Source organism: Protopterus annectens, chromosome 1.part2 (assembly GCF_019279795.1).
Source record: "Protopterus annectens isolate FY-2018-M chromosome 1.part2, PAN1.0, whole genome shotgun sequence".
NCBI classification, from domain to species: domain Eukaryota; kingdom Metazoa; phylum Chordata; order Ceratodontiformes; family Protopteridae; genus Protopterus; species Protopterus annectens.
In genome coordinates, this window is record NC_056727.1 from 882,666,697 (window position 1) to 882,694,190 (window position 27,494).

The 27,494-nt window shown below is 40.5% G+C and overlaps 1 protein-coding gene across 1 annotated transcript in view; it reads right to left on the bottom strand.

Annotated features, from left to right (window-relative positions):
- Positions 1–841: 841 nt before the first annotated feature.
- CCDC107 (coiled-coil domain containing 107) overlaps positions 842–27,494 on the bottom strand; it is a gene marked incomplete in the record, with an annotated part of 750,510 nt that continues 723,857 nt past the window's right edge. Inside the window, 1 exon segment of the mRNA XM_044059421.1 lies at positions 842–1,456. Within this exon segment, the coding sequence (XP_043915356.1) occupies positions 1,152–1,456 (305 nt within the window).

Below are 27,494 nucleotides of genomic sequence, written 5' to 3' on the forward strand. Positions count from 1 at the left end.
AACGAGCTTTGTGAAAAAGAAGAAACTCTTCGGAATGAAGTACGAAAAATATCAGGAGTCAGCCGACCGGCACTTGCGAACTGCTTCCACCGCACGGCAAGAAACACTGGAGAACATGGCGTCGGCTGGCAGCTTTGTACCCCTGGTGCTCTGACGTCAGGGAGCATGACTGAACAGCCGACGCCGGACCCAGACTTTGGGATTCTGGCCGACCGAGGGCTGCCTGCCGGCAGGAAGAACCCAACAGTGATGACTGCAACAGTGAAACACGATGAACATCCTTATTTATTTCTGTTACGTCACATATTTATTTTAACAGTTCTGCCTGCTACATTCATCTGTTTTACAAGTCTTCTAATGTTTTGGGTCTTATTTACTTTCCATAATTATTGGTCAGTGCAACTTTAACTGCTACACTACTACCACCACCTCACTAAAGAAAGGGCACAAGTTTGGCTAGAAAGAAAATAAAATAAAACACCAACATGTACTCTTAAAGCATAACTCAGAATAATGTACTGAAGAGATTCTAAGATGACTGGTAAGAAATATGCCAAGTCCATTTCACATTCTTCATTGCAAAACATAGCTTATCAATGCTAACTAAACATAATCCTTATAAACCAATGTGAACAAACAAGTCCAGCCACTTGTATAATCACTGAGTACATCAGTCTGCAAATTTCTGAAAAGAGAACATGCAATTCACAGGTCAAGAGACCCCCACTGCATTTTTTTACATTCTTCTGGTTAGATTTTCTGACCATGTCTTTTCTAGATTCAAAATTGCCAGCACAACTTTATGTGAAAAATGTAGAACCATAAGAAAAGTGCCACATCAATAAAATGCAAAATATATTTTAAAATCTTTTGTACATACACTACATGCTAATGCTGTGTTTTACCTGACAAAGTGAAATGTTTACCAAAAATTCAAATTCTGTATACAAAATAAATTTGATATATAAATAAAATCTATATATATCTATAGTGAATATGTGAACACATTTCTGTAAATATTACTGCCATAACTACAGCCAATAAATATTTATCATAATTCATTTATATACAGCCAGACATTATAAATATGCATGCAACATTTAACAATGAATGATCAGAATGTAAAGAGCACTGGCATTCAAGCATCAAAGTCAATCATATTTGTGTCGCCTTCTTAATGCTGCTTGTTCCCAGTTGTCTAAGTGATCAGTGCTTACTTCTACTACAGCTTTTCCTTTCATGGTGTCTGTAGCATTAATGAGCAATGGTTCACCCTCAGTGTACTCATCACCATATTCATGTATTTCATTCCCCTGTGCACAGGAACTTTCTAAATGGTCATCGCCCCCTGAGTACTCATCATCAGTATGTGCAGCATTTTCTGTTGTTTCTTCTGGCTCTTCTGCAAGGGACTGAATTAGACTGTCAAGTTTCTTTCCACAAGACACATTTTTTCCTAAAAAGAGAAAAATATAGGATTTGTTTTAACAGCAAGTTTGATGTAATCTGGTATTTGAACTTCTGTAATAAGGTTGTCATTTCGTAACCACGGGCGCGTGCACACAGTTATATTTAGAACTGGAGAAAAACTCCAGTTATAAATATAATATTAACATATACTAGCATTTATAGAGTAATAGTTACACACATTTCAACAATTTAACGAACATACAGACTACTATGTTGATGGTAAATTTATTTATTTATTTATTTATTTATCATTTGTTGACCGGGAAAGTCCGACTAGGTTCCACAGAGCCTGTTTTCAGCGGAGGATCGGGGAGAAATGCTCCAGATGCATGTCTTTGGAATGTGGGAGGAAACCGGAGTACCCGGAGGAAACCCACGCGAACACAGGGAGAACATGCAAACTCCACACAGAAGGCACCCCAGCCGAGAATCGAACCGGAGAACCTCTTGCTGTGAGGTGACAATGTTAACCGCTGCACCACTGCGCCGCCGTCATAAATAATATGAAAAGTAAAAGACAAATTTCATTTCCTGGCAAAAAGTCAGTCAATATATATACATACACATACACACACACACACATACATACATAAACAGCCAGCTAGCATCCACAGCTTCAGAGCACCTTTCACAAGCCCAAACTGTCAATCGGCTCAAGTTGAGCAGACTAAAAAGACAGGCTTGGGTGCCAAGCCCTTCAGAGCTTTCCTGCCAACAGAGACAGGGAGGTTGAGCACTGAAAGGAAAATAATAGGAATAATACAAAAAAAAAATATATAAAAACTGCAGTGGTGGTGCTGCGGTAGCGTTGTCGTCTCACAGTTAGATGTTGCCCGTTCAATTCTCAGTTAGAGCATCTTCTGTGTCGACATGAGTGAATGGGTGTTCCTTCGTTGAAGGTTGTGCGTTAGGCCCGGCAAGCCAGCATGTAAAAACCTACTGCCAATTATTAGCGGACCGGAGTTCCGCTGTGGTGACCCCTAACCGGGAAAAGCCGAAAGACACAAACAATATATAAATATATATATATATATTTTTTTTTTTACACCTTGGCTTAAACACCACACCAACAAATAAGGAGTATGGAGGGGAGGGAGCAGCAGCCGCAGAACTGGAAGAATGGGTGCAGGTTTATTTATTTATTTGTATTTGTCATCTGTGGTAGAGCACTGATTTCCACGGACCTTTTCACACATAGCCAGAGAGCTGTGTCTGATTAAGTGATTTGCTCAGAGTCACGCAGTCAGACAATAGAAGCTAAGGGACACAAACCTTGCACCACTGGACTTCAAGAAACAGCTCATTAACAGCACCGTAATCCCCTAAGCCAAGTGCCAGAGAGGAATTCCTTCTGTAACAACTTATAGTATTTCTGAGGTACTGAGAAACATCAGACTGTCTCTCCTTTGCCCACTGAGAGGACCCCAATAGCTGCAGAGGATGTGACTAACCCCTGGTCTATAGTGGCTGTAAGTGCTACACCAGAGGGATCTGGGGAAAAGGTGAGTGGACTGAGGAACAAGCTATTGCCACATCAGAGTCACTCACCTGCGTCCGAGGCAAACTGCTAGCATGCTGTGATGGCAAAGGCTACATGTTTAACTTTGTTTTGCAGCTAGAAGAAGTACCATATATAGGACTGGTAGTTTGTTCCATGATCAATCCAAAAATTGTGCCTCCTTCCGGCAAAAAACAAGCAGCAAGAGCTGGTAACAATTTAAAGTCTTTAAGTCATTTTTTTCACACAAAAGCACAGCAAAAAAGCACTTTAAAATATTTTACTTTGGGGGCTAACAAAATGAACACAATTTCTCCACAGAAAAAAAAATGTTTTTCAATTACTTCAACAACTTTCAAACTGACAGGGAAAATGTGCACTCCTGTTTAAAATCACAGTAAAATTTTATGGCAGTCCGTATTACATAAACTCCTAACTTAAAAATAACTTTATTGAACAGGAAAATACAGTAAAACAACCTTTTTTTTGAAATTAGTAAGGTTCTTCTCCAAAGGGAACTTATGTGCCCAGCAAAAGAATAGCACAAATTGACTGTCGATCTTCAAAAACCCACACAAGGTGTGCACTCTATAACGGTAGGAAAGGTTTGAAGGGCTTGGTGCCCAAACCTGTCTTTTTAGTCAGCTCAGCTCGTGCTGATTGATAGTTTGGGTGCATGGAAAGTGCCCTTAAGCTCTGGAAGCTGGCTGTTATATTCTTGGCAAGATATAACTCATACAGCGTAGGCTACCGCAGCAGTGATCAATATGCTAATTATATTTCCTGAAGGCTTGACATTTGTGTATGTAGTATCTAAGCTGCCTGTGGATATACAGAGTGTAAGGAATCTTTTCTTCCTTATTCTTGGCTTTAGGAAAGAAGGCAAAGTTTAACAGTCTGTCAAAGTAAATTCAGAGACTACTTTCGACACAAGAGAAAAATTAGTTCTCAATGAAACACTGTCCTTCTGAAAAACGAGGTAGGGTGGATTCACAATAAAAGCTTGTACCTCAGATACTCCTAGCAGATATCAGAGCAATGAGTAAAAGTCTTCCAAATTAAGAACCGCAATTCATCCAGGCGAGCTGGTTCAAATGGAGACAAGAGTAAACTTTTTTAAGTACAAAGCTGAGATCCCAAGGATGAGACACTTCTTTCCTATGTTAATGGATATGCAATACCCATTTCAAAATCTGTTTAACTTTAGTATGATTAGAAAGGGGGGAATCAAAGGGCAAACAAGCAGAAATGGACAACAAATGCACTGTGATACAGGAATAAGAAAGACCAGACACACAGAAACAATCAAAAACTAGAGGCAGTTAGGCCTGAAGAGTGTCTTGGCTCTTGGAAAGGCACCAACTAGAAAATATTTTCCATTTGTACATATATGGCGTCCTAATAACATTTTTTGCATCTTTTAGTACCCTGCTGCATGTCTGCAGGGAAAAAGTGCCTAAAACCCAAGTTCTACCATTCAGGCAGTCAGATGAAGATTTGTCAGGTGGAGGTATATCAAATAGTCCATGCTTTATGTGAACAAATCCAGTCTGCAGAGAAGCTTGTGATTTCATTTACCATAGCTGCAGAGAGGTTAGCAAAAAGCAATCAATCTCCTGTGTTTTCTAAAGCTTCCATTGCCTGCTACTGAAAAATATAATTTTTATTTGATCTGCACTTCTTGCATTGTATTTTACTGCATGCTGTTATTTTTGAACTGTATTTTACTGTATTTTTTGCGGTTTTCTACACTTTTAGCCTAGCATAGACTTGGTTCAGATTTGCTGGACCCAATCTGATTTTTAGTTTCTGAGCACTAATTCAGCTTTCCTCCACAAAAGAGGGCCTCTCTTGTACCCTAGTGAGTGTAGAGTGTAGCTATGGACCTATATGAGTGGTGACTGTTGGCTCAGGGCCCAGTCTAGCCTGCTACTATTGGTTAGTGTTTTTCAAATCAGTTTAATTACATTGGTAATTGTTGCCCATGTTAGCATGGGTTTTCCTGGCACACACTACCATGCAGTGGAAGATACCACTGACGGTTATAGATGCAAATTCTTGGATAATTTTCCCTTAGTCAGCTGCTTGTCCTCCATCTGAGGTTTCACACGGTTATGCTTCACTGCATGGTTAGACATTCAGCTGGGCCTCTGAGGTTCCTCCATAAGTCACACCCATTAAGCCCCTTGCAGTTTATAACTTTTTCTTGTCCCTTGGCCATACCTGGTCCTTCTAGTCCCCTCCCCATTACTGACCTCAGTACTTCACCTAGCATCATGAATGGACAATTTCTGACCATTTTTCTAGCCAACCTGATCAACATGGGCATCCAGAGGCAATGTAGCAATTGCCTCATGTACACTCACAACCCACTTCTTCAGATTCACACAAATCCAAAATGTGAGAGATGCATCTATATTAAGAATCTAGAATCTAGGCTCTCTCACTCACAAACTAATATATCGGACACTAAGCAGATTGTCAGCTAATACACTTCACCTCCTGCACCATGCACATGTAAAACACCTAAACCTACATATGCAGAGGTTCTCACAAGAAGCCTACCTAAAGATCAGAAACCTCCCAAACATAAACATAGTTCACTTAATACATTCTCAGCAAATCAGAGTACACATACAAACGCATGCACCAGCGTCTCACCAAACACACCCCTAAGGCAAAACACAAAATCAAACATTTTAGTCATAACTGACATCATTGTGAGACACACAGATGCTCCACTCACCAGGTTGGATAAGGAAAAGGTCACAGTCAACTGTCTGTCAGGTGCCAGGATCTGCCACATCACACATGCACTCAAGTCTCTCAACAATAAACACTGTTAAGCCTCTGTCATAGTCCATGCTGGTGTGAATGACTTGAGATGTACCTCACTGGACTACATGAAGAGAGACATGACTAAGCTCTCTGATTATGTGTTCCAGTCAGGTATGTCTCTAGCCTTAGGCAGCATTCTACCTTCACCTAGGATGTTGCCTCACTACAGACAAAAAATGATTGACTTCAACAACTGACAGTTTCTGGTGTCACTCTACGGGTATCTAGCACCTTTCAGCCAGGGATGATATGGTTGATAGACCAAGATGCTTTGCCAAAGGTGGTCTCCACCTGTCACCTCTGGCCTTTCGGCTACTGGCCAAGGCTCTTGCCACCCCCATGGTGCCTTTTTTTAGGCAATCCACAAATGTATGGAGCGACAAGTAAAGATTTGCACCAGAAAATATAAAGCAAGAATGAAGAAAAAAAGTACAGTTTTGTACCTACCATAAATGTAGATGTTTGAAGATCCACATTGCTGCAGTCCTTACAATTTGACTGACATCAGCATATCCTCAGTCTTTTCTTGCCCCAGATGACAGAAGACCCTAAAAGACAGCAAACCAACAACCAACCATCCTAGCACTAAAAATATGTACAATATATACAATAGACAATATACACCCAATTGACCACCCAGCCCACAGAACATCTACATTTATGTTCTTCATCTCACATTGCTGCAGTCCAGAATCCCAAAGCAGAGGAAAGGGAGGATGGCCAAATTATGCAAAATCAGCCCTGGATTTAGAGTAAAGTGGTAAGTGATAATGCCTGGAAAAAGTATGCACTGAACTCCAAGTAGCTGCCTCCAAAATATCCTTAGTAGCTGTTGAAGTGGCAGTAGCCCTAGTGGAATGAGGCCTAATCCCAGCTGGAACTTCCTTGCCATAATGGGAATAACAGAAAGCAATGCAAAACCCAATCCACTTAGAAATAGTTTGTTTTGACACAGGCTTGCCCTGAGAACTCAAAGCAAAAGAAACAAATAACTGCTGAGACTGCCTGAACCCTTTAGTTCTGTCCAAATAATAACTGCCTGTGTACATCTAAAGTGTGCAAAATCTTTTCCTTTATTTTGGGGATTTGCATAAAAGGTAGCCAAATGAATAGTTTGGTTTAAAGCGACACTAGAAACCACTTTAGGCATAAAGGAAGGATTAGATACCCTATCCTTATGGAAAATCAAGAAAGGCTCAACCCTGCAACTCAGAAACCCTTCTTGCAGAGGTAATAGCCAACAAAAAGCAGTCTTCCATGATAAAACTTTAATTCAGCAGTAGCTGCAGGCTCAAAAGGTTGTAGAGTGAGTTTCTCCAACACAAAATTGAGATCCCAAGCAGTCTTATATTCTTTGCCCCTCTAAGAAATTGCTTGAACAAAGGATGAGAAAACAATGGTGGGTCACAATCATAGTAAATTGCTGCAGCATGAACCTTAATAGAAGAGAAGGACAAACCTTTGTCCAGTAACTCAGTAAGATATTGAAGAGCCACACTTAAATTAGGCTCAGAAACATCAAAATCCTTTGCTGCACTCCAAAATAAAAATCTCTTCCATTTACACTTTCCTTGTACTAGGCCTTCTAGCTTCCAAAATAACATTCAAAACTTGTTGTGGAAGTGGAGGCCCACTATGGTTCAAAACAGAATATGCCAGGCTGTTAGGTGCAGAGAGTGAAGCTTGACATTGAGCAAATGACTGTCCTCCTGAGACAACAGGTGGGCAAAGGCCATGGAGGCTTCGTGCAGGGGCTCCTCAGTAATGGGTACCAATGCTGTCGAGGCCAATCTGGAGCTATTAAAATCATCCTTGGCTTGTCTTGTCTGGCCTTTAGTAGTACCTTTGGGAGGAGAGGCAGAGGCGGAAAGGCATACACATGAAGATTGCTCCAATTGAAAGAAAGAGCATCCACTCTCCAAGCTGTGGGATGAAACCTTTTGTGCAAAACTTTGGCAGCTGGTGGTTTAGTGGGAACAGATCTATGTCTGGAGTTCCCCATGACACTGTCAATTTCTGAAATACATGAGGATCGTGGGGATCCATAATTTGCCTGCTCAACACATCTGCTAAGGAGTTCTGGCAGAAACCTTGCCTGAAGATTTAGCTAAACTGAGAGCAGTCTCCCACAAAATCAGCATAGAGGATAAGAATGTGTTTGTTGATGTACCACATGACAGTTGTGTTGTCTGTTAGAATCAACACCTGCCCTGGAAGAAGTAAATCCTTGAAAGCTATTAATGCAAACTGGACTGCTAACATCTCTTTCAAGTTGATATGTAGATGTTGTAGTCTGGCAGGCCACTTGTTTTGTATCCACTTTCCATTCAGATGAGCTCCCCAAGCTTTGTCTTAGGCATCTGTCGTTAGAATCTGACTAGTCCCTTGTTTAGGTGACATTCCTGAGCCCACCACAAAAGAATGCAAGGTATTATTGGAATGACAGTGTCCAAATCCTGGCAGTGCTGTGTCCATACATTTTGAGATACGAAGGACTGTCCTTGCAGTCAGCCCGACTGATGAGACAACTGATGAAAGTAAAGGGAAAGATTCTTTGTTTGTCCGGGGTCAAAAGGCCATATGGCATGCTGTATTCAGTCTCACACCCAGAAAGCACATGTCTTGAGAGGGTACTAGACTGGACTTTATTAGGCATCATAGGACTGCTATCAGATACGCCAAATGATGAAGAAGCAAATAGGGATAAATCTGTATTCCTTTTAACCTGAGGAAAGCTATCACCGAGCCAGAACCGATAAGCCAAAGGGCAATGCAGAGAACTGATAATGAGAAGTCCGCAACTCAGTCTGATAGGAACATGAAGATAGGCCTCCTTGAGATCTAAAGTTACCATCCAATGATCTTCAACATTTTGAACTTGGGAATGTCCAGATAAGTGTTGAGGATAGATAAGTCCAAAATTGGTCTCGGCATAGGAACCGCTGAATGGCCCCTAGTTGGAGTAACAGAGAAATTTGCTTGTGAGCCTCTATTCTTTGTGGAGGAGGACTGACCCTGCCCTCACCTGAAGACTGTGCAGGAGAACTCCCTGTTCGAGGCCTGAAAGAACCCTGAGAGACTGGGAATCATAAGAAGGATACATCCACCCCTCAGTAGGCCAATTTCTACTAAACTTTGGAGGCTGAACCTGCAAAATCTTTAACAGTCTGCATAGACTTAGCCTTGTCTTCCATTTTCTTTAAAACTGTCTCAACAGGAGAACCAAACAACACATCAGATTGTAAAGGAGCATCTAAAATCCTTGTTTTAACATGGTCAGATAAATTCCTGTACAGCATCAAAACCACATTGCAAAGAATGCTTACCCACCTGTTCAGAAACATGTACTAAATCTTGCAACTCTTTACAATCAATACCTAGCATCAACCTTAGACTTCAATTGTGAAAGGAGATAGTTTTGGTATTTTAACATGTGAAACTGGCAATTCAAAGCCCTCATAGCTAGAGTGGAAGAAGTATAAACTTTCTTTCCCCATCTATCCAAAGCTTTGGCCTCTTTGTCGGAAGGAACCGGATTCTTGACAACAGAAGCCTTAACACCTTTAGGGCCCTGACTAACAGTTTCTGGGTCTGCCCTAGGACTCTTAAAAAGATACTTATGAGCTTCAGGCACCCTGTAATATCTATCAGGTTTAACAGGAGCAGGAGGCAAAGAATCAGGATTAAGTGAAGCCTCTGCAAAAACATCTTCCACCACATCTAAAACAGGAGGTATAGCCAAAGGCCTATGCTGGGGTAAAACAAAATTCCCTAAGCCTTTTCCTGGAGTCAGAGAAGTCCTGGCCTTCCCACTTAAAATGCTCCCTCATAGAATGAAGAGTTTCTGAAAAAGAAAAATCCTCAGGAGGAGAAGCAGAAGGAGTAGAATCATCCACATCAGAGTCAGAATAAGGAGAATACTCCTGCAAGTCTTAGGTCTCTTATCAGGAGGGGCAAAGAACCCTAATCAAAGTAATCAAATCTTCTGCCATTTTAAGCATATGCTTCTTGGGCACAGTTCCAGAAGAACTAGGGGTGACACCAACTGAAGCTAAACCTGGCCTGCCCCTGGGAGAAGCCTTGGCAACAGAAGGAGAGAGCCTAACCACCTTAGGAAGGGAGGGAGAAGTAACCTGAGAAGCCCCTTCAGCCTGACCTGCCTCCTGAGAGGCCACATCCTGCAATAACAAAGTCTCTCTGAGAACCCAGAAAATCTCGGTGGAACCACACCTCTAAAGAACCCATTTTATAATTGCACCGCTTCCCAAAGACTAACCTGGCACAATCCAACCTTCTCTTTATATTGCGTTTATTAAATCTAGCACAAGAGCGACAGCCAACAATCAGGCCCTAAACAAGGAATACACAAAGTATGATAATATCTGTTTCCCACAAGAAATGCAATTATTCACTTTTAAACCACTGAGGCAAGAAAAACTAAAATATTCCAATGCTGCTTTTGCATCGGACCATGCGGCAAAAAGACTGAGGATATATTTGTGTCCTGATGTCAGTCAATGCGCTTTTGACTGACGCCAGCCTTATACTTTGATATTACAGCGGACTACCCAAATGTAAGGACTGCAGCAATGTGAGATGAAGAACATCTGGTGTGAACACCAGGTCATCAAATATAAAAAAAAACTTTAATAAAATAGTTAAAAACATGAGATGAGTGCTTTCGGGTTATCCAAAACCCTTCCTTAGATCTGCCATTACTCAATCAGCGCATCTTTAAATAAAAAATAAAGAGAAAATCAGAAAGTCTTCCACAAGGTACTGCCCCTCAAAACACCCATCAGGTTTTTCTGAGCAGCTTCTGTCCTTTTCAAGCCAGTTTCATTGGTAAATTGGCATTAAAACCCAGTGGTAAATAGACTTGTAGCTCAGCAATCCATTTCATCTCATTCTGTTCAGTCCTTATAGTGGTGTCTCCTCCTCTAACACTCTCTTTAGTCACTTGTAGAGCCTTAAAAAAGAAACAATGTGCCATATTTTCAGTGATGTGTCCAGCTAACGTGCTTAGAAATGCGCTCCTTGAAAGATCTGTCCATCTTTTCAATATAAAAACTTGAAGACAGACTGCATGAAGCTATATATACTAAATGTTTCATCTTGCAGTCTGCATACGTATAACATATATATTTCTTTCCTGTAAGAGGATGTGTAAACTCATTCTGAGATGAGATGTACTTGCAACAAGTGCAAGTCCTACATGGGAATGTACCAATTCTGTTTGATTTGGAAGGTTCCAGCATGTTGTGAGAATGACAATATTTGTTTTTAAATTCTTGTTTCTCTTAAAAACAAAGGAATGTGCATCACCAGCTAAATCCTTTAAAGTGGGATCTATCATAAGTATTTTACAAAGGTCTTTTATAATGTCATAAATATGTTTAACATCACTTGCGTAAGTTAAAGTGTCTATTTCTCCTTCACATAGACTGAGTCCGCCCAACAACAATTCCAACTGAAGTTACTTTACTTTCTGAATGTATTTTGTGATGTGGGCGATTGAAAAAAGGTAGCGCTTTAACCCTCCTATTTATATTAAATGCAGCTCTTTTTCTATTCCTTCATGCTTATACACCCTTATTTGGAGGTCCACCTTCAAATTCAAAATTGTTGTGGTCTAGTCTTCACCATCAGTATATAATCTTGATATCCTGTACAGCGGATTCTTAATCACATTAGAGAACGTGAATGAAGGATGCATGCTGTTCTTATTTAATAAATTATTTTTCTTGCACTCTATTCCATACATGCTCTTAATAAATTCACCTTTCTCATCTAAGGAGATATTAACATCCAAAAATCTAATACAGATGGTTGAATAGTGGAAGGTGAATTTCAAAAACGCAGGAGAACTCTCCAAATATGCTACAAAATCATTAAGGATCTCTGATGCGTCTCCCCATTAGGTTGACATCATCCACAAAACGTTTATAAAATTTTAGAGCTCTTTCAAAGGGGTTGTTGTTGAGCACATAATTATTCTCCCACTCAGCCATGACCAAATTGGCATAGCTGTTGGCACACGGTGTGCCCATAGCAAAACCCCACCTCTGCCAATATACAGTCTTCTCAAACAAAAAAAAAATTGTTATTTAAGATTAAATCCATAAGGCAGCAAATCAGCTCTATCTTAACTTGGTCAAAATTGCTGTTATGTTCCAAGTAGTGCCTTAAAGACGTTATCCGAAAATCATTGGGCACAACAGTGAAGAGACTATTCACATCTAAGGTTGCCATTATATGTGGGATATCCCCTCTCATTGATACTGCAAAATCTGATAACTGAGTTAAAAAATGTACTGTGTCTTTTATTATAGTGTGATTAAGTTGCACCACATTTTTAAGCTGATGTTCAACACAGACAGTGGCTCCATTATCCACCTGTTACCTGATACAATGGGTCGCATTGGGGGCTCATAAAGCTCTTTATGTACTTTGGGTAGGCCACTAATCTCTGGAATGGTGGGTTGTTCCACTATAAAATAATCAAAAATATCGTTGCATCTGCCAACATTGCTGTCATTTTCCTAATATAATCTGAGTGGTTCATCACCACTATCCCACCTCCTTTATCGGCGGGTCTGATCATCAAATCTTTGTTTTCCTTAAGCTCACATAGTGCATCTCTCTCTTCTTTACTGACATTATAAAAACAATGTCTAGATTCATATAAAAAATTTGCAACATCCTGCTCACATATTTATTTATTTACTTACTTATTTACATTTGTTAAACAGGTAATGTCTGACTGGGCCATGTAGCCCATTTTCAGGAGACCCAGGGAGAAAATCTCCAAATAAAGGTACATAGAAAAATCATTAGATACAAGATACAACAAAGTAAATACAATAATTATTGGGCTAGATTAACAGCATAGTGGGATTCAAAATTATATAATTGACATAATATATATCTTGTATTAAAGCATAATACAAAAACTTGCAAGAATTACAAAAAGTAGAATGCAATAAAAGTTTTTTTTTTTTTTTTTTTTTACAGGAAGAGTAGAGAGCAGAGTAATTCATAGGAGAGCAGGAGAATAAAGGTTAAAGAGTATATAATCTGTTATAGGTAGAGTAAGTAACAGCAGACAGTAAGAATTATCCTGGGATGGTACAAGAGCATAGCCAGTGTTTAGTAAAGTGTTCTTTTAGTAGTAGTTTGAATTTGTGACTGCCTGGGTTTTTTAAATAGAATGTGTTGGAGGAGTGAGTTCCAGGTTTTGGCTAGTTTGTCTGAGTAGAGGGAGTCTCCATAGAAGTTATTAGATTTAGTTACCTTTAATTTGTCAGATGATCTAAGGAATCTAGTGATAGAGTTTTGATGAACTAGATCAATGAGAGCAGGACAGTTGTTGGGTGCGTGGATTATACTGTGAGCAGTGGTTAGTTGCTTGAGAGGTAATAAACTAGGCAGTTCAATCCATTTGAGTTGAAGAAGGGTGTAACAGTGGTGAGACTTATGGGGTAAGTTAACAGCAAATTTAGCTACTTTGGTATAGCAGCTTTCTAAGTTGCTTAAGTCAGTTTTGCGCAGGTTGGTAAAGATTTGGGAGCAGTAAAGGAGGGTAGATAGTAGGGGGATCTGGCAGTAGCTAGTCTGGAGCTGTTGGTTAGAAGAGGTTTAGCCATGTAGAGTGAGCCAAGTCTCCAGTGAACTTTTGTAATTATCAGGGATATGTGTTTATCGAATTTTAGATAATCATCTATTATCTATTCTCTCACCTTGACATTAAAACTAGTCATATCTGTAAATTGGTTCTCTTCGTGAGTGATGTTAAACATATTTGTGACACTATAAAAGGCAATTGGGAAATACTTATGCTAGATCCCACTTTAAAGGATTTAGCTGGTGATGCGCCCGCCTTGTTTTTAAGAGGAACAACAATTTAAAACAAATATGTCATTCTCGCAACATGCTGGAACCTGCCAAATCAAACAGAATTAGCACATTCCCATGTAGGACTTGCACTTGTTGCAAGTACATCTCATTTCAGAATGAGTTTACACATACTCGTAGAAGAAAGAAATATAGATGTTATACTTGTGCAGACTTGCAGGACGAAACATTTAGTATATATAGCTTTGTGCAGTCTATGTTCAAGTTTTTATATTGGAAAGATGGACAGATCTTTCAAGGAGTGCATTTCTAAGCACGTTAGTGATATTAGACTGAAAGATTTAAAAAATCTGCTAGTTAGACACATCACTGAAAATACAGAACATTGTTTCTTTTTTATGGCTCTACAACTGACTAAAAAGAGTATTACAGGAGGAGACACCACTATAAGGACTGAACAGAATGAGATGAAGTGGATTGCTGAGCTATAAGCCTATTTACACCTGGTTTGAATGCCAATTTACTGCTGAAACCGGCCCTAAAAGGCGGAGGCTGCTCAGAAAAACCTGACTGGTGTTTTGGAGGGCAGTCCCCTGTAGAAGACTTTCCAATTTGCTGTTTTTTTACTTAAAGATGGTATGATTGAGCAATGCCAGAACTGAGTAAGGGTTTTGGACAACCCAAAAGTGCTCATCTCACGTTTTTAACTATTTTATTAAAGCTTTGTTTTACGTTTGACGGCCTGGTGTTCACACTGGTTTTTTTCTTCATTTTTCTACACAAAAACAAAATTTGAGATGTAAAAATATCCTTAAAAAACAACCTTAAGGTCATGCTGCTAAAAGCTAGGAGTCCAAACCTGAAACTGCACTCACTGGAAGCTATTCTCACTCACTTTGGAAGATGTGGACATTTGTGCAGTCAGAGACCTGGTTCAAAGCCATGGAGAGCACCCACGCCATACCGGGATACAATACCTTCCACACGTTCAGACCACAAAATGAATGTGTGAAAACTAGAGGAGGAGGAGTATCAATATTCATCAAAGATAAATATACCTCCAGACTAGTTAAATAGAATGATTGCCTAGAGTTACTCCATGTGCAAATAACTATAGGAAAGAACCCTCTCCAAGTTATCATCAGCTATAGATCTCCCTCCATGAACCATGATATCCACACTGCCTACCTAGTTCTAACTGAGTCACTTAAAATACAAACACCTTGGTTATGGATGACTTCAACTACCTGTCTGTGGACTGGGTGAATATATGTGTACAAACATACTTGCTCAAAGGTTCTTGGATTTCATTAACTCCAATGCCTTGGAGCAGATAGTTGGCACCCCCACAAGAGGCCCAAACATTCTACACTTGGTACTCACCAACAAGGTAGAACGATGCACCACCACAACCATTCCTGATAGGACCAAAGCATGATCCTCAATGAAAAACAAGCATGCCTAGTAGATATCCACCATAAACAGGTTATATAATAAGAGGAAGAAATTCCTGTCTAACAGCAAGAAGGAAGCACATCCTTCTCAGCTTTAACAAGCAAATAATACATCTTGTAAAGTCCTGTAAAGCTAACTAAGAAACTAGATTAACATCCCTAGCTAAGGATAACCATAAGGCCTTCTTTGGCTACATCCAAAGCAAGAAGGAAGCACATCCTTCTCAGCTTGAACAAGCAAATAATACATCTTGTAAAGTCCTGTAAAGCTAACTAAGAAACTAGAGTAACATCCCTAGCTAAGGATAACCATAAGGCCTTCTTTGGCTACATCTGAAACCTTAAAGGAAAAGCCAGACTTGCGCTGAACTAGTAGTGAATGGAACCACATATACTAAACCAGTGGAAATAGCCAACATGCTAGCGGACAGGTACAGTAAAAACTCCCCCCCCCCTTCCCTGCCACATATACCTCAAAACATTCCTACCATCTATTCTCCACCTACTATCTTCTAAAGAGCAGGTCTTAACTGCACTCTCAAGACCAAAACCACAGCCTCTATGGGACCTGATAACATCCCAGGCTGCGTTCTCAATGGTTTAAAAGAGGAGTTAGCCACACCATTGGGTAGACTTTTCAACCACAGCCTAAGCACTGGTTTTGTCCCTGCTGAATGGAAACAGCTACCGTTATCCCCTTGCAAAGGGGGGTACATCCACTCACCCTGGGATCTATACACCCATTAGCCTAACCAGCTTTATCTGCAAGGCCATGGAGAACCATATCAACAAGGATATAGGAGATGTTCAAACACTTAACCCGACCCAGTTTGGTTTTGTTAAAGGGAAATCCTGCCTGTTAAACCAGGAAGACTTCTTCGAGACTGTCACCAAAGGCTTGGATGAAGGCAAACTTGTGCATACAGTCTACCTAGACTTGGCAAAGGCCTTTGACACAATCCCTCACTCAGGCATCATTGAAAAACTCAACCAGCTGGGGGTCAACCAATATCTTGTTAGGTGGGTTACAAACTGGCTCACCAACAGAACAAATACAGTCAAAATAGGGAACTCCAATTCCACCAGCAGACCTGCTACAAGTGGTGTTCCACAGGGATCGGTGCTGGAATCCCTACTGCTTGGCATCTACTTCTCAGAAGTACAAGCAAAAACAAAAGGTCTGTGGCTCACAAAGTTTGCTGATGACTGCAAACTGGGAGCAGTTACAGAGTTCCCAAATGATGTTAATATTCTACAAGAAGGACTTATGCAAACCAGTGATTGGTGCCAAAGTCATGATCTTAAACTCAATGCAAAAAAATGCATTATTGTCCCCTTTGGCAAAGACAATGTCCATGCAGATTACCATATTAATAACAACACCCTAAGCTCTAAATCAGTGGTGAGAGGTTTGGGCACACAGGTTGACAGCAACCTTACTTTAGATCACCATGTCTCCATGATGGTAAGGAAGGCCTTGTACATTGCTCACCTCATAAGCAAGGGCATAACTTCCGGAACAAAAAATGTTATAGCCCCCCTGGTACTCTTCCCTCATCAGGCCAATAATACAGTACAATGCTCCCTTTGGTATGCACCTAAACAGGCACCTACAGCAACTGGAGAGACCTTCAAGGTTCCTCACAAAGAAAATTCAAGGTCTTCAGCACATGTATTAAGTGGACAGACTGAAATCATTGTCACTATGCTCTGTATCATACAGACTACTCAGAGGTGACCTGTGTCATGCATACAGAGTAACCTCTGATCTTGCCTTAATGGAAATACTGCACTTTTGTAAGTCAAATGGTACACAATTCACTCACTCTAGGGACCTTAACCTAGCATGTGATATCAACAGGACTTGCTGGAGGTTAAACAGAGCCCCTCGTTAATGCTTTTTAAGAGTAATTTGGACGATTCTATGGGAAAGCACAAATTCATCCCAGGGGTTTCACCTGTGTCCCTCTTGTATAGGCAGTTGATGCTGATTTAGATCTGCTTACAACACACACCATATCTCTAGATGCTTAAGGGAACAAGGGTTGAACATGGTAGGATTGTAAGGGCCCTAGGGCCATTAACCTCTTATGAACCTATGGTAACTGCCCTTGTCCAGACTGAAAAGAGAGAACCACTGTTGCCTGAGCCAAAAGGGAGTCACCAGAATTTTTGGAGAGTGTTTCAGGATCTTAAGAAGAACCCTGGATATCAATGGATAGGGTGGTACAGCATATAGGAACATTCCAGTCCATGGGAATGAGAAAGTATCTGTATTCCAAGTTTGTTTGCAAGGAATCCTGGAACAGAATGTATCTGCTGTTCTGAAAGGAGGCAAAGTAGACGTATTCTCCACAATTAGATCAATTCTTGGAAGGCTACAGGATGAAGTTTCCATTAGTGGGACGTCTGTCCTGGTCCTGCAGAGCTCGTCTGTTGTCATGTCTTTGCTTTGACAGAAAGTATGTCTCCAGAATCAAACTGAGCTATCTCCCAGGCTATCACAGTCAGTCTGCAAAGAGGGTGGAATCTGGTACCCCCCTTGTTTATGTTCCACATCCCTGTTGTGTTGTCTGTGTACACTTGTAGAAGTCCTAGGACCACAGACAATTTAAGGCTTTCAAAGCTCTGATCACAGCCAACATATATTTGACATTTATGTGCTTCTGTCTGTCTGAAGGATTCCACAGAGCTTGCACTTTTACCCCCTTGGAAACCACTCCTCATGCCAAGTCTGACTCATCTGCAGTTGCAGACTGTTTGGGGGTCGGAAGGGACAGTGTGAGACCTGGATTGCAAGAGATCTGGTCTATTCACCAAGAAATCTCCCTTTTTACAAATCTTAGAATTGGGATTGGTAAGGACAAAGAGTCCTTTAGATGCTGAATCCGCAATGATCTGAGGTACCACTGTGTTTTCCTCATGTGGAGCCTGACCAGGGGAAGCATGAAAATCACAGGTGTCATGCTTCACAAAATCATAAGGCATTTACTTGCAGATGCATGACTTTGATTGGAAAAGCTCAGGAGAACTGCTGAAACATCTCTACTTTGTCTGGAGGAAGAAAGGCTCATCATCTGGGAAGGGATACAAGAAGATTTCTGAAGGTTGATTTGAAAACTCAGACTGATTAGAAGATTCTGGCCAGTTTGTAAAGACTCTTGACAACTAAAAAGTGTGCAAAGATAAGACAATCATCCAAATATGGAAGATGTGAACACCCTGAAGCCTGCAGCAAGCAACGACCGGAGCACGATACTTTGTGAATACTCTTGGTGCTGCTGCAAGTCCAAAGGGTAAACCAGAGAACTGCTAATGTAAACCAAACACAACAAACCTTAAAAACTTTGGAACTGTTCACCAATGGGAATGTGATGATAGGCATCCTTTAAACTTAGCTTTACATAAAGCATACAGGGGGTTAGAAGAAGAAGGGACTGAAGGGTAACATTCTGAACTTTTGGAATCTTGACAAAAAGATTTAGAAATGAAAGGCCCAGTGCAGGCCTCCTGGAGCCTTCCCTTTTTGGTACCACAAACATCCTACAATAAAAGCCTTTGTCCAGGTGGCAAAGGGTATAAATTCTAGAACTCCCTGGGCCAGAATCTGGCGCAGAATGGGAGAAGAGAGAGAAAAACTTGGTTCACTGGGTAAGGAGGAATCTCCTGGGTAGGAAGGGAGGAAGGGAGGATTTCCACTGCCAAGTGCAACCCTGCTGAATTACATTCAGAACCCATCTGTCTGTACAAATCTGATACCACAAAATAAGATGAAATCTCAGAGACAGAGAGATGCAGAGGTTGTCAGGGTAGGAAGTGGAACAGGCCTGAGTGGGCCAATAGTTATACTGATTGAGAAGACTGCCCTTGATTTTTTGAGGGTTTTCCGTTTTCCTGGAGCCTCCTTGCCATTGCTTCTTAAAATCCTGCTAGCCAGCACCTTGTTTCTTAAATGGCTTATTGAAAAAGGGAGCTAAGGCAAATGGGAAATTTTTATTCCCTTTAAAAAGGAGGGTTAAAAAATCTGAGTCACCCCTTACCTTATTATTATTAATACCTTAACCCTTTCATCACATTTCTTTAACACCTCAGTTGCAAAAAGGGCCAAACAGAATCTCCTTATCTAAGAAGAAATCTGAAAAAAATTCAGTTTTTAAGATCTTCAGGAATTTTGTCCATCAGACTCGGCTTCATATAGACCCATTTCAATTTTAAACCATGATTATAAAGTGTTTGCCTATACTAGCTTAAAGATTGGCAAAGGTGTTACCAAACTTGATAGACATGGATCAGTGTGGTTTTGTGGAGGGGAGGCAAACATCTAACAACCTTAACAGAACAATGATGATAAAGATAGAAGCAGAATGTAAGAAAATACTGCTGTTGCTGGTGGTTCTTGATGCAGAGAAAGCATCTGAAAGAGTAAGCTTCGATTTTATGAGTAGGTCAATGGAAGCATTTGCATTCCCTGATACAACAATAAGGTTAAATAGGAAGATATGTGAAGGATCAGAGAGACGAATTAAAGTCGGAGGATCCCTCTCTGAACTGTTTGAACAGTGGAACCAGGTAGGGGTGTCCTCTTTCCCTTTTACTTGATTTATATTTACAGCCATAGCAAACAAAATAATGGACTCAGAAATACAAAGATAAAATTGGTATGCTAATCAAGAAAAGTTGGATTTATCTGCAGATATTATTTTGTACTTTATAAATGCAAAAAAAGACATCTCAGTGTTGTGGAACATTTTGAGGCAATTTTAAGTCTTTTTGGGGTATAAAATTAACAAAGATAAAATAAAGGATATAGCCGTTAATTATGCACCCACACACAAATTGGTTCAGCATTACCCATATTTATGAGGGACACAATAACATGAAGTATTTAGGTGTATGGAATAAAAATGCATCTACTGTGGCAGCTAAGGATATGTGAGAAGAGACTAAACAAAAGATAAAAAATGAGAAACTGGAAGCTCTTGTTTATTGATATGGATAGTAAAATACAAGCAATGAAAACCCTTTTAGCACCTTTAGCTTTATTTACAGATCAAGCATATTTTTATCAACCAGGGGAGAAGGCATGGACAGTAGGACAACAATTAATAAAGAACTGAAGGAAGATATTTAACTGGGAGGGGAAGAGGGCAACAGTTAAATGGGATAAGTTTATCCTTCCAAAAGAACAAGGAAGTTTAGGGTCATCTGATTTGAAGGGATATCTTGGAGATATATAGTTAAGGCTCATTATATATAACACAAGCAGATAGTTATAATTCAAAGCAGAAACTGGAAAGGAATGATGATGAAGCAGGGGGAGTTCAAGAAATAACGAGAGAGAGATTTTGGATGCAGATACCAAAGGAGAACAACACCAACCATACAGAATATCATATTTATAAAGTAGCAGAAAATATTCTAAGAACTAAGTCAACACAAGAACGGATAAAAGAGATTTTGCTAATAAGGATGACTGCAAGTAGGGTTACAGAAAATAGGCAAGAGGAGGTGGAATTTAACAGAAAAAACTGTCAAAGGAACCAAGGTATTGGGAGCAAATTACTTGACAGGCAAAGGGGATACAGTGGGATGAGGCCAAGATGACATTCGGACTGGAAGCTAGAGACTGCCTTCCTTATCAGGGATTAATATCATAAGTGAAAGACCTGCTCTATTAGAGCTTTTAGCTGAATCTAGAACAAAACCTGCTGTTAAAAAGAGATAATAGTAAGACCTATAAAAGGAGGTAAGAAATGTTTTAGAAGAGAGACTGGAAAAGCAATTTACAAGAGAACAATTGGAGGACATAAATATGGGTCCCAATTATGCAACAAAGTCCAGAAGGCTTAGAATTTTTTCTTGGAAGTGTACGCATAAGTATTTTTATATCCCAAGCAGACTTCAAAGAATTTTTCCTTGGGTAGATAGCAAATGTTGGATATCTCATGGAGAAAGAGAAGGTAACTGGGAACACATGTTTTGGGAGTGTAATGAATTGGCAGATTTTTAAAACATTCCTACAGAGTACTCGTCATAAATACTGAGTGAGCAAATGGCTAGAACTAAGGGAATTATTATTTTAAACTGGGACACACAATCTGAATTGACTAGACATATTAACGCCTTAAGTTTAATTAACAGACAGTGGAAAGCAAAGTCTATAACAACTGTATTTGAATGACTGAATACTGTAAAGGAGATAGAAGAACCAGAGGGATTTTTAGAAAAGGTAAGGAGCAAACTACATAGAAATAAATGGAGATTGTTGGAACATTTAGAATAATGTTAAGGAAGACAGGAAATAAGAAAGTTATGCAATGCTGGACTGATATTTAAAAGAAAGAAAACATATATGAGGTATAATGTTTGCAAATGGAAACGTTGATATTTGTTTTCTTTTCTATTAATGTATGTTTGCCCATGTATTAATAGATAATTTAGTAAAGGTATTTAAAAAATACATCTTCATGAAGATGTTGAGAACAAAGCCAAGCCAGTCTTCTCAGTACTGACCCAGAAGCAAGAGCTCTAGCAGAGGAATCAATAGCATCATATGCACACTTTAAAATGTGCTTAGCTACTTGAGAAACATGTAACAGGCATTTAAAGATTTTTTTTTTACCTCAGAAGAAGGAAAGTTAACTACTGACTTTAAATTTTTAGAAGATAAAAGTAAAATCATTGGCATATGAACTTGACGGTTTAAAATCCTCAAAGTCAAAGTACTGGAGTAATATGTTTTCTTCCTCAACTTATCCATTGCTTTCTCATCCTTGTTTGAAGGAATGGGGTTAGCAGCAGCAAACTGTTTAGCTGAATCAGTTTGGGATAAGTAAATCATTACTGGTCAGAGGTACCCTTTAAAATCTGGCAACATTCCTAGGTGCAGGAGTACGACTACAGGTAAGTTAGAAGTCATGAGAAAAACATTCTGAATAGCAGGCAACACAGGAAGAACAGCTGCAGAAAGTCATGAGAAAAACATTCTGAAAAGCAGGCAACACAGGAAGAACAGCTGCAGAATTTGTAATTTCCAACTGTAATAAATCATAACACATTATCTGTGCTTTAGGAATTTCACTCTTCTCCCACTGAAATATCTTCTTCATCTTCAGATAAAGTTTCTGAATAATGATAAATCTTCAGGAGGGAAACCTGAAAAGATACTTTTCTCAGAATCAGAATGTTCAGACTGAGAAAAAACCCTAAGGTGCAGACCTCACTCTGTAATGCCTGCTCTTCTGACTGAAAACCCATGTCAGAAAGGGAGGGAACGCTTGTCCTTTCTTTGCCTGAGGAAACAGAAGGCAAGGAAAAAGCCCCAATCCAAGTAAATCTTCCTTGTCCATAGAAAAGTAATAGGAGAATGGAAAGTGTTTTCACCATGCCTCCCTTTCCTGGCAATTCCCTGGAAAAGGGTCAACTCTCAGTAAGCACATTAGCCTCACAAGCAGGTTTCCTGTTCAGGGTAAGAGAAGAACCTTCACCTGCCCTTTCCCTTGAGACTGACAAGAATGGTTCTCCCTTACCCACCAAGGGCAGTCCTACATCTGCAAAGTATGTGGCTGCATTATGCTACACCAACAGGACCAGATGAAAATGAAGAGTGGTCTGAGGAACAAGCAGTCACAGCAGACTCACCCATTAGTGACTGCTACACAACAGGAGCTGGCCTGACACCCAAAAACTGACAAATTTCTACTTGCAGGCAGGATAAGGTAAAACCATGGAATTTGGAGGTTGCTCCATTGGTAAGCCAAGAAACAGACCTCAAAGGTGGGCAACAGAACCTGGACAAGTTAGTAAAGTGTAAAGCAGAGAGAGAGAGAGAGACGTGTGTGTGTGTGTGTGTGTGTGTGTGTGTGTGTGTGTGTGTGTGTGTGTGTGTGTGTGTGTGTGTGTCTATATCTATATATACAGTGGATAAAAAAGTGTACACACCCCCATTTAAAATGCCAGGTTTTTGTGATATAAAAAAATGAGACCAAAACAAATAATTTCAAAACTTTTCCCAGCTTTAATGTGACCTACAACCTGTACAATTCAATTGAAAAACAAACAAATCTGTTAGGGGGAAATATAAAAACAAAACAAAACATACAATAAGCTGGTTTCATAAGAGTGCACACCCTTACACTAATACTTTGTTGAAGCACCTTTTGATTTAATTACAGCATTCAGTCTTTTTGGGTAAGAGTCTATCAGCATGGCACATTTGGACTTGGTAATACTTGCCCACTCTTCCTTGCAAAAGCACTCCAAATCTGTCAGATTGCTAAGGCATCTCTTGTGCACAACCCCCCTTCATGTCACCCCACAAATTTTCTACTGGATTTAAGTCTGGGCTCTGGCTTGGCCATTCCAAAACTTTAATTTTCTTCTGGTGAAGCCATTCTATTGTTGATTTGGATGCATGCTTGGGGTCATTGTCATGTTGAAAGATGAAATTCCACTTCATCTTCAGCTTTCTAGCAGATGCCTGAAGGTTTTGGGCCAAAAGTGACTGGTATTTGGAACTGTTCATAATTCCCTCTACCTTGACTAAAGCCCCAGTTCCAGCTGAAGAAAAGCAGCCCCAAAGCATGATACTGCCACCATCATGCTTCACTGTGGGTATGGTGTTCTTTTGGTGATGCAAAGTGTTGTTTTTGAGCCAAACATACCTTTGGGAATTGTGGCCAAAAAGTTCAACCTTAGTCTCATCAGACCATAACACATTTTCCCACATGCTTTTGGGAGACAATGTATTGTTTTGCAAATTATAGCCTGGCCTGGATGTTTTTCTGTGTAAAAAAAGGCTTCTGTCTTGCAACCCTACCCCATAGTCCAGACATATGGAGAACACAGGAGATTGTTGCCACATGTAGTACACGACCACTACTTGCCAGAAATTCCTGCAGCTCCTTCAGTGTTGCTTTGGTCTCTTGGCAGCCTCTCCAACCAGTTTTTGTCATTTCTTTTCATCAATTTTGGTGGGACGCCCAGTTCTTTGCAATGTCATTGTTGTCCCATATTTTCTCCACTTTTTGATGACTGTCTTCACTGTGTTCCATTGTATATCCAATGCTGGGGAAATTTTTTTTACCCTTCTCCTGACTTATACCTTTCAACAATGAGATCCCTTTGATGCCTTTTAAGCTCTCTGCAAACCATGGCTTTTGCTGTAGCAGGCAACTGAGTAAATGTCAAGAAAATCCTACTAGGACAGCTGAACTTTATTTGTAATTAATCAGTCTATTTAATTGATTACCCCTAACAGATCTGTTTGTTTTTCAATTGAATTTTACAGGTTATAGGTTACATGAAAGGTGGGAAAATTTTTGAAATGATTTACTGTGGTCTAATGTTTTTATATCACAAAAACATGGCATTTTAACAGGAGTGTGTACACTTTTTATGTCCACTATATATCTACAACATACATAAACACGCACACACACACACACACACACACACACACACACACACACACACACACACACACACACACACACAAAACAGCTGGCCAGTTTCCAAAGCTTCAGGGTACCTTCTATGCACTCAAACTGTTAGCCTGAGGTGAGCTGACTGAAAGGACAGGTGTGGGTGCCATGCCCTTCAGAATTTTCATGCTAGGGCTAAGCCCTGAAGGAACATTGCTAAGAAAAGAAAAAAAAATACACGTTTGCACCCTGGCATAAAACACACACAAAATACAAGGGGAAAGAAGGGGTGGCTAGTGCAGCAGAGATCATTCAAACATCTACTGTTAACATGGCAAGTTTACTTACACAACTGTACTATGTTCTTCATACTGATCACTGCTGTACTAGCCTAAGCTACATGGGTAGATTACCATACCATAAAATAACTGGGAGGTAGAAGGGGAAGGGTCCTGGAGCCCCTGGGGAGTGGTCCTAGCAAAGCTTGTCCTACAGTGCTCTGTAAAAGTATGCACAAAGGACCAAGATGCTGCTTCTAATACACTTCTAGTGTCCAGACCTTTCCAAAATGCCATAGATGAAGCCCATGTCCTGGCAGAGTGAGACTTGACCCTGCCTGGAATATTGCTGTTGTGGTGGGAATAAAATTTAATAACTTGAGACAACCATTTGACAAAGGTTGTTCCTTCTTCTTACCTTCACAAGAAATAAACAGTTGATCAGAAGTTCTGAAAGATTTTGTTCTGTCATGTTTGTTTGGGCCAATTTCTAGCTCTTTCAAGTCCCCCTGTATAAAACCCGCTTTGGCGCATTTTTTTCGCTTGCTACTACTCAGCCAAGCTCCTCGTGGTCCTGCAGAGTGGTGCTAGCAGCAGAGAGGCTAAAAGAGCGACTGCTAACCTGATAAATTTGTTTTTTTTTCCTGCTACTACCTGGGCGACTGTCCGATCTAGCTAAACTGCAAGTATTTCTGCTTCTAGAACTGTTTTAAACTGTTTAAAGTTGTTTTTGCACCTGCACTTTTAAAGTTTGTCCTGTTTGTTGCATTTACCTGTTGAGGCTACACACTCAAGTGCGCTAGCCTGTGTTACATATTTATTGCATTTTCCTGCTGTTTGTTGCAAAAAAGAAAAAAAAAATTATCCTCGTTTCCCATCTTTCCTGACCTAGAGTAGTCCAAATACAGGCTTTGCTGTATTCTGGACTTTTGGAAAGTTCCTGTGTTGCCCATTTCCTTTCTTGGATAAAGGGAGGCTTCTTTGTTCACCAGTGGCAGTGGGGAGCTTAGAGCAGCCTATCTATCCCTGGAGGAGTGTTCCCAGCACAATAATCTGGTAGTCTATTGGCCGTTTTGGGCCAATTTCTAGCTCTTTCTAGTCCCCCTATATAAAACACGCTTTGATTTTGCGCATAGCGCAACATCGGGCAGCTCCACTTAATTGGGTTTAAACCATTCTCGGCTCCACAAAGTCTGCTCTTCACTTTTTCCCTTAGAACTGATCTAGTTCTCATAATAAACACCCTATTCCTACTCTAAAGCCTGGCACTTGCTCACTAAAGCAATTATATAAGTCAGTACTAAAAAATTAAAAGCACTACACCCTCACAAACTCCCCTTGAGTACCTTGTCCCCATTGGCTCCTTTTTTCAACTATAAAGGAATTCCCAATGCTATTCTACCATGTCCAAAGGTCAGTTGTCAATCTCCTCTCCAGTCCAGCTGGTGAATCTGGGAATCTTGAGGCAATGTTACAACTGCCTCATGTACACAGACAACCCTCTCCTCCTCCCAACAAATTCCAACACATGTGAGAGATGCAACCATATAGCCAAACTGGAGGCTAAGCTCTCTCAACTCAGTACTGGCATAACCAGTCAGGAGGTGAAGGAAACCACACTCACTACAATTCCAGTCTCACACAGACCTACCACGACAGCAAACCAAACACATAAACACACAAACATACTCGGAGGCTCTAAATAAAAATCTGCCCAAGCAGCAGAGACCTCCAAAGCAGACACCCAAGCAACCGCTACCCCAAAACAAAACACGTGCAACACATAGCTCACAAAGCCAGTGTGCCGAACAGTCACAGCCCTTAAGGCTAAACAACACACCTGATGCACTTGTAATAGGTGACTATCGTCAGGCACACTGACATCCCGCTCACCAGGCTGAACAAGGAGAAGGTCACGGTGAGCTGCCTGTCGGGCACTAGGATCCGCCACATAACACAAGCACTCAGGTCACTCCAAGGCAAGTACAAATATGACTCGGTCATTGTCCATGCTGGTGTGAATGGCCTGAGACGTACCTCCCTGGACTACATGAAAAGAGACATAGAGGAGCTCTCTGAGCATGTAGCCCAGGCCGATATGACCCTGACCTTGAGTAGCATCTTACCCTCACCAAGAATGATGCCACAATATGAAGACAAGATGATCAATTTCAACAATTGGCTTAAGTATTGGTGTCATTCAAAGGGGATCCAATGCCTGTCAGCCTGGGATGACATGCTTGACAAGCCACGATGCTTCGCTAGGGACGACTTGCACCTGTCACCCCTGGGCTTTTGGATATTGGGAAAGGCTCTTGTCACCCCCATAGTGCCTTTTTTAGGCAAGGCTCAAAAGACAAACCCACCGCCATAGGTATCACAAGGGATAAGAAACTAAGAGTAATGCTACTCAACGCCAGAAGTCTAAACCTCAAGATGCACACACTCAAAACTCTCCTTAGCATGGAGAACATCGATATCTGTGCAGTAACAGAAACCTGGTTCAGGGCTCCCGAGAGCACCCCAGCACTACCAGGTTATACCTCATACCATGCTTTTCGGCCCCAAAACTTGGACCGAACCACAAAAGGAGGGGGAGTATCAATATTAGTCAAAGATACCCACACCTCCAGGTTGGTGGCACAGCACGAAGCATCAGAGACTATCCATGTGCAACTAA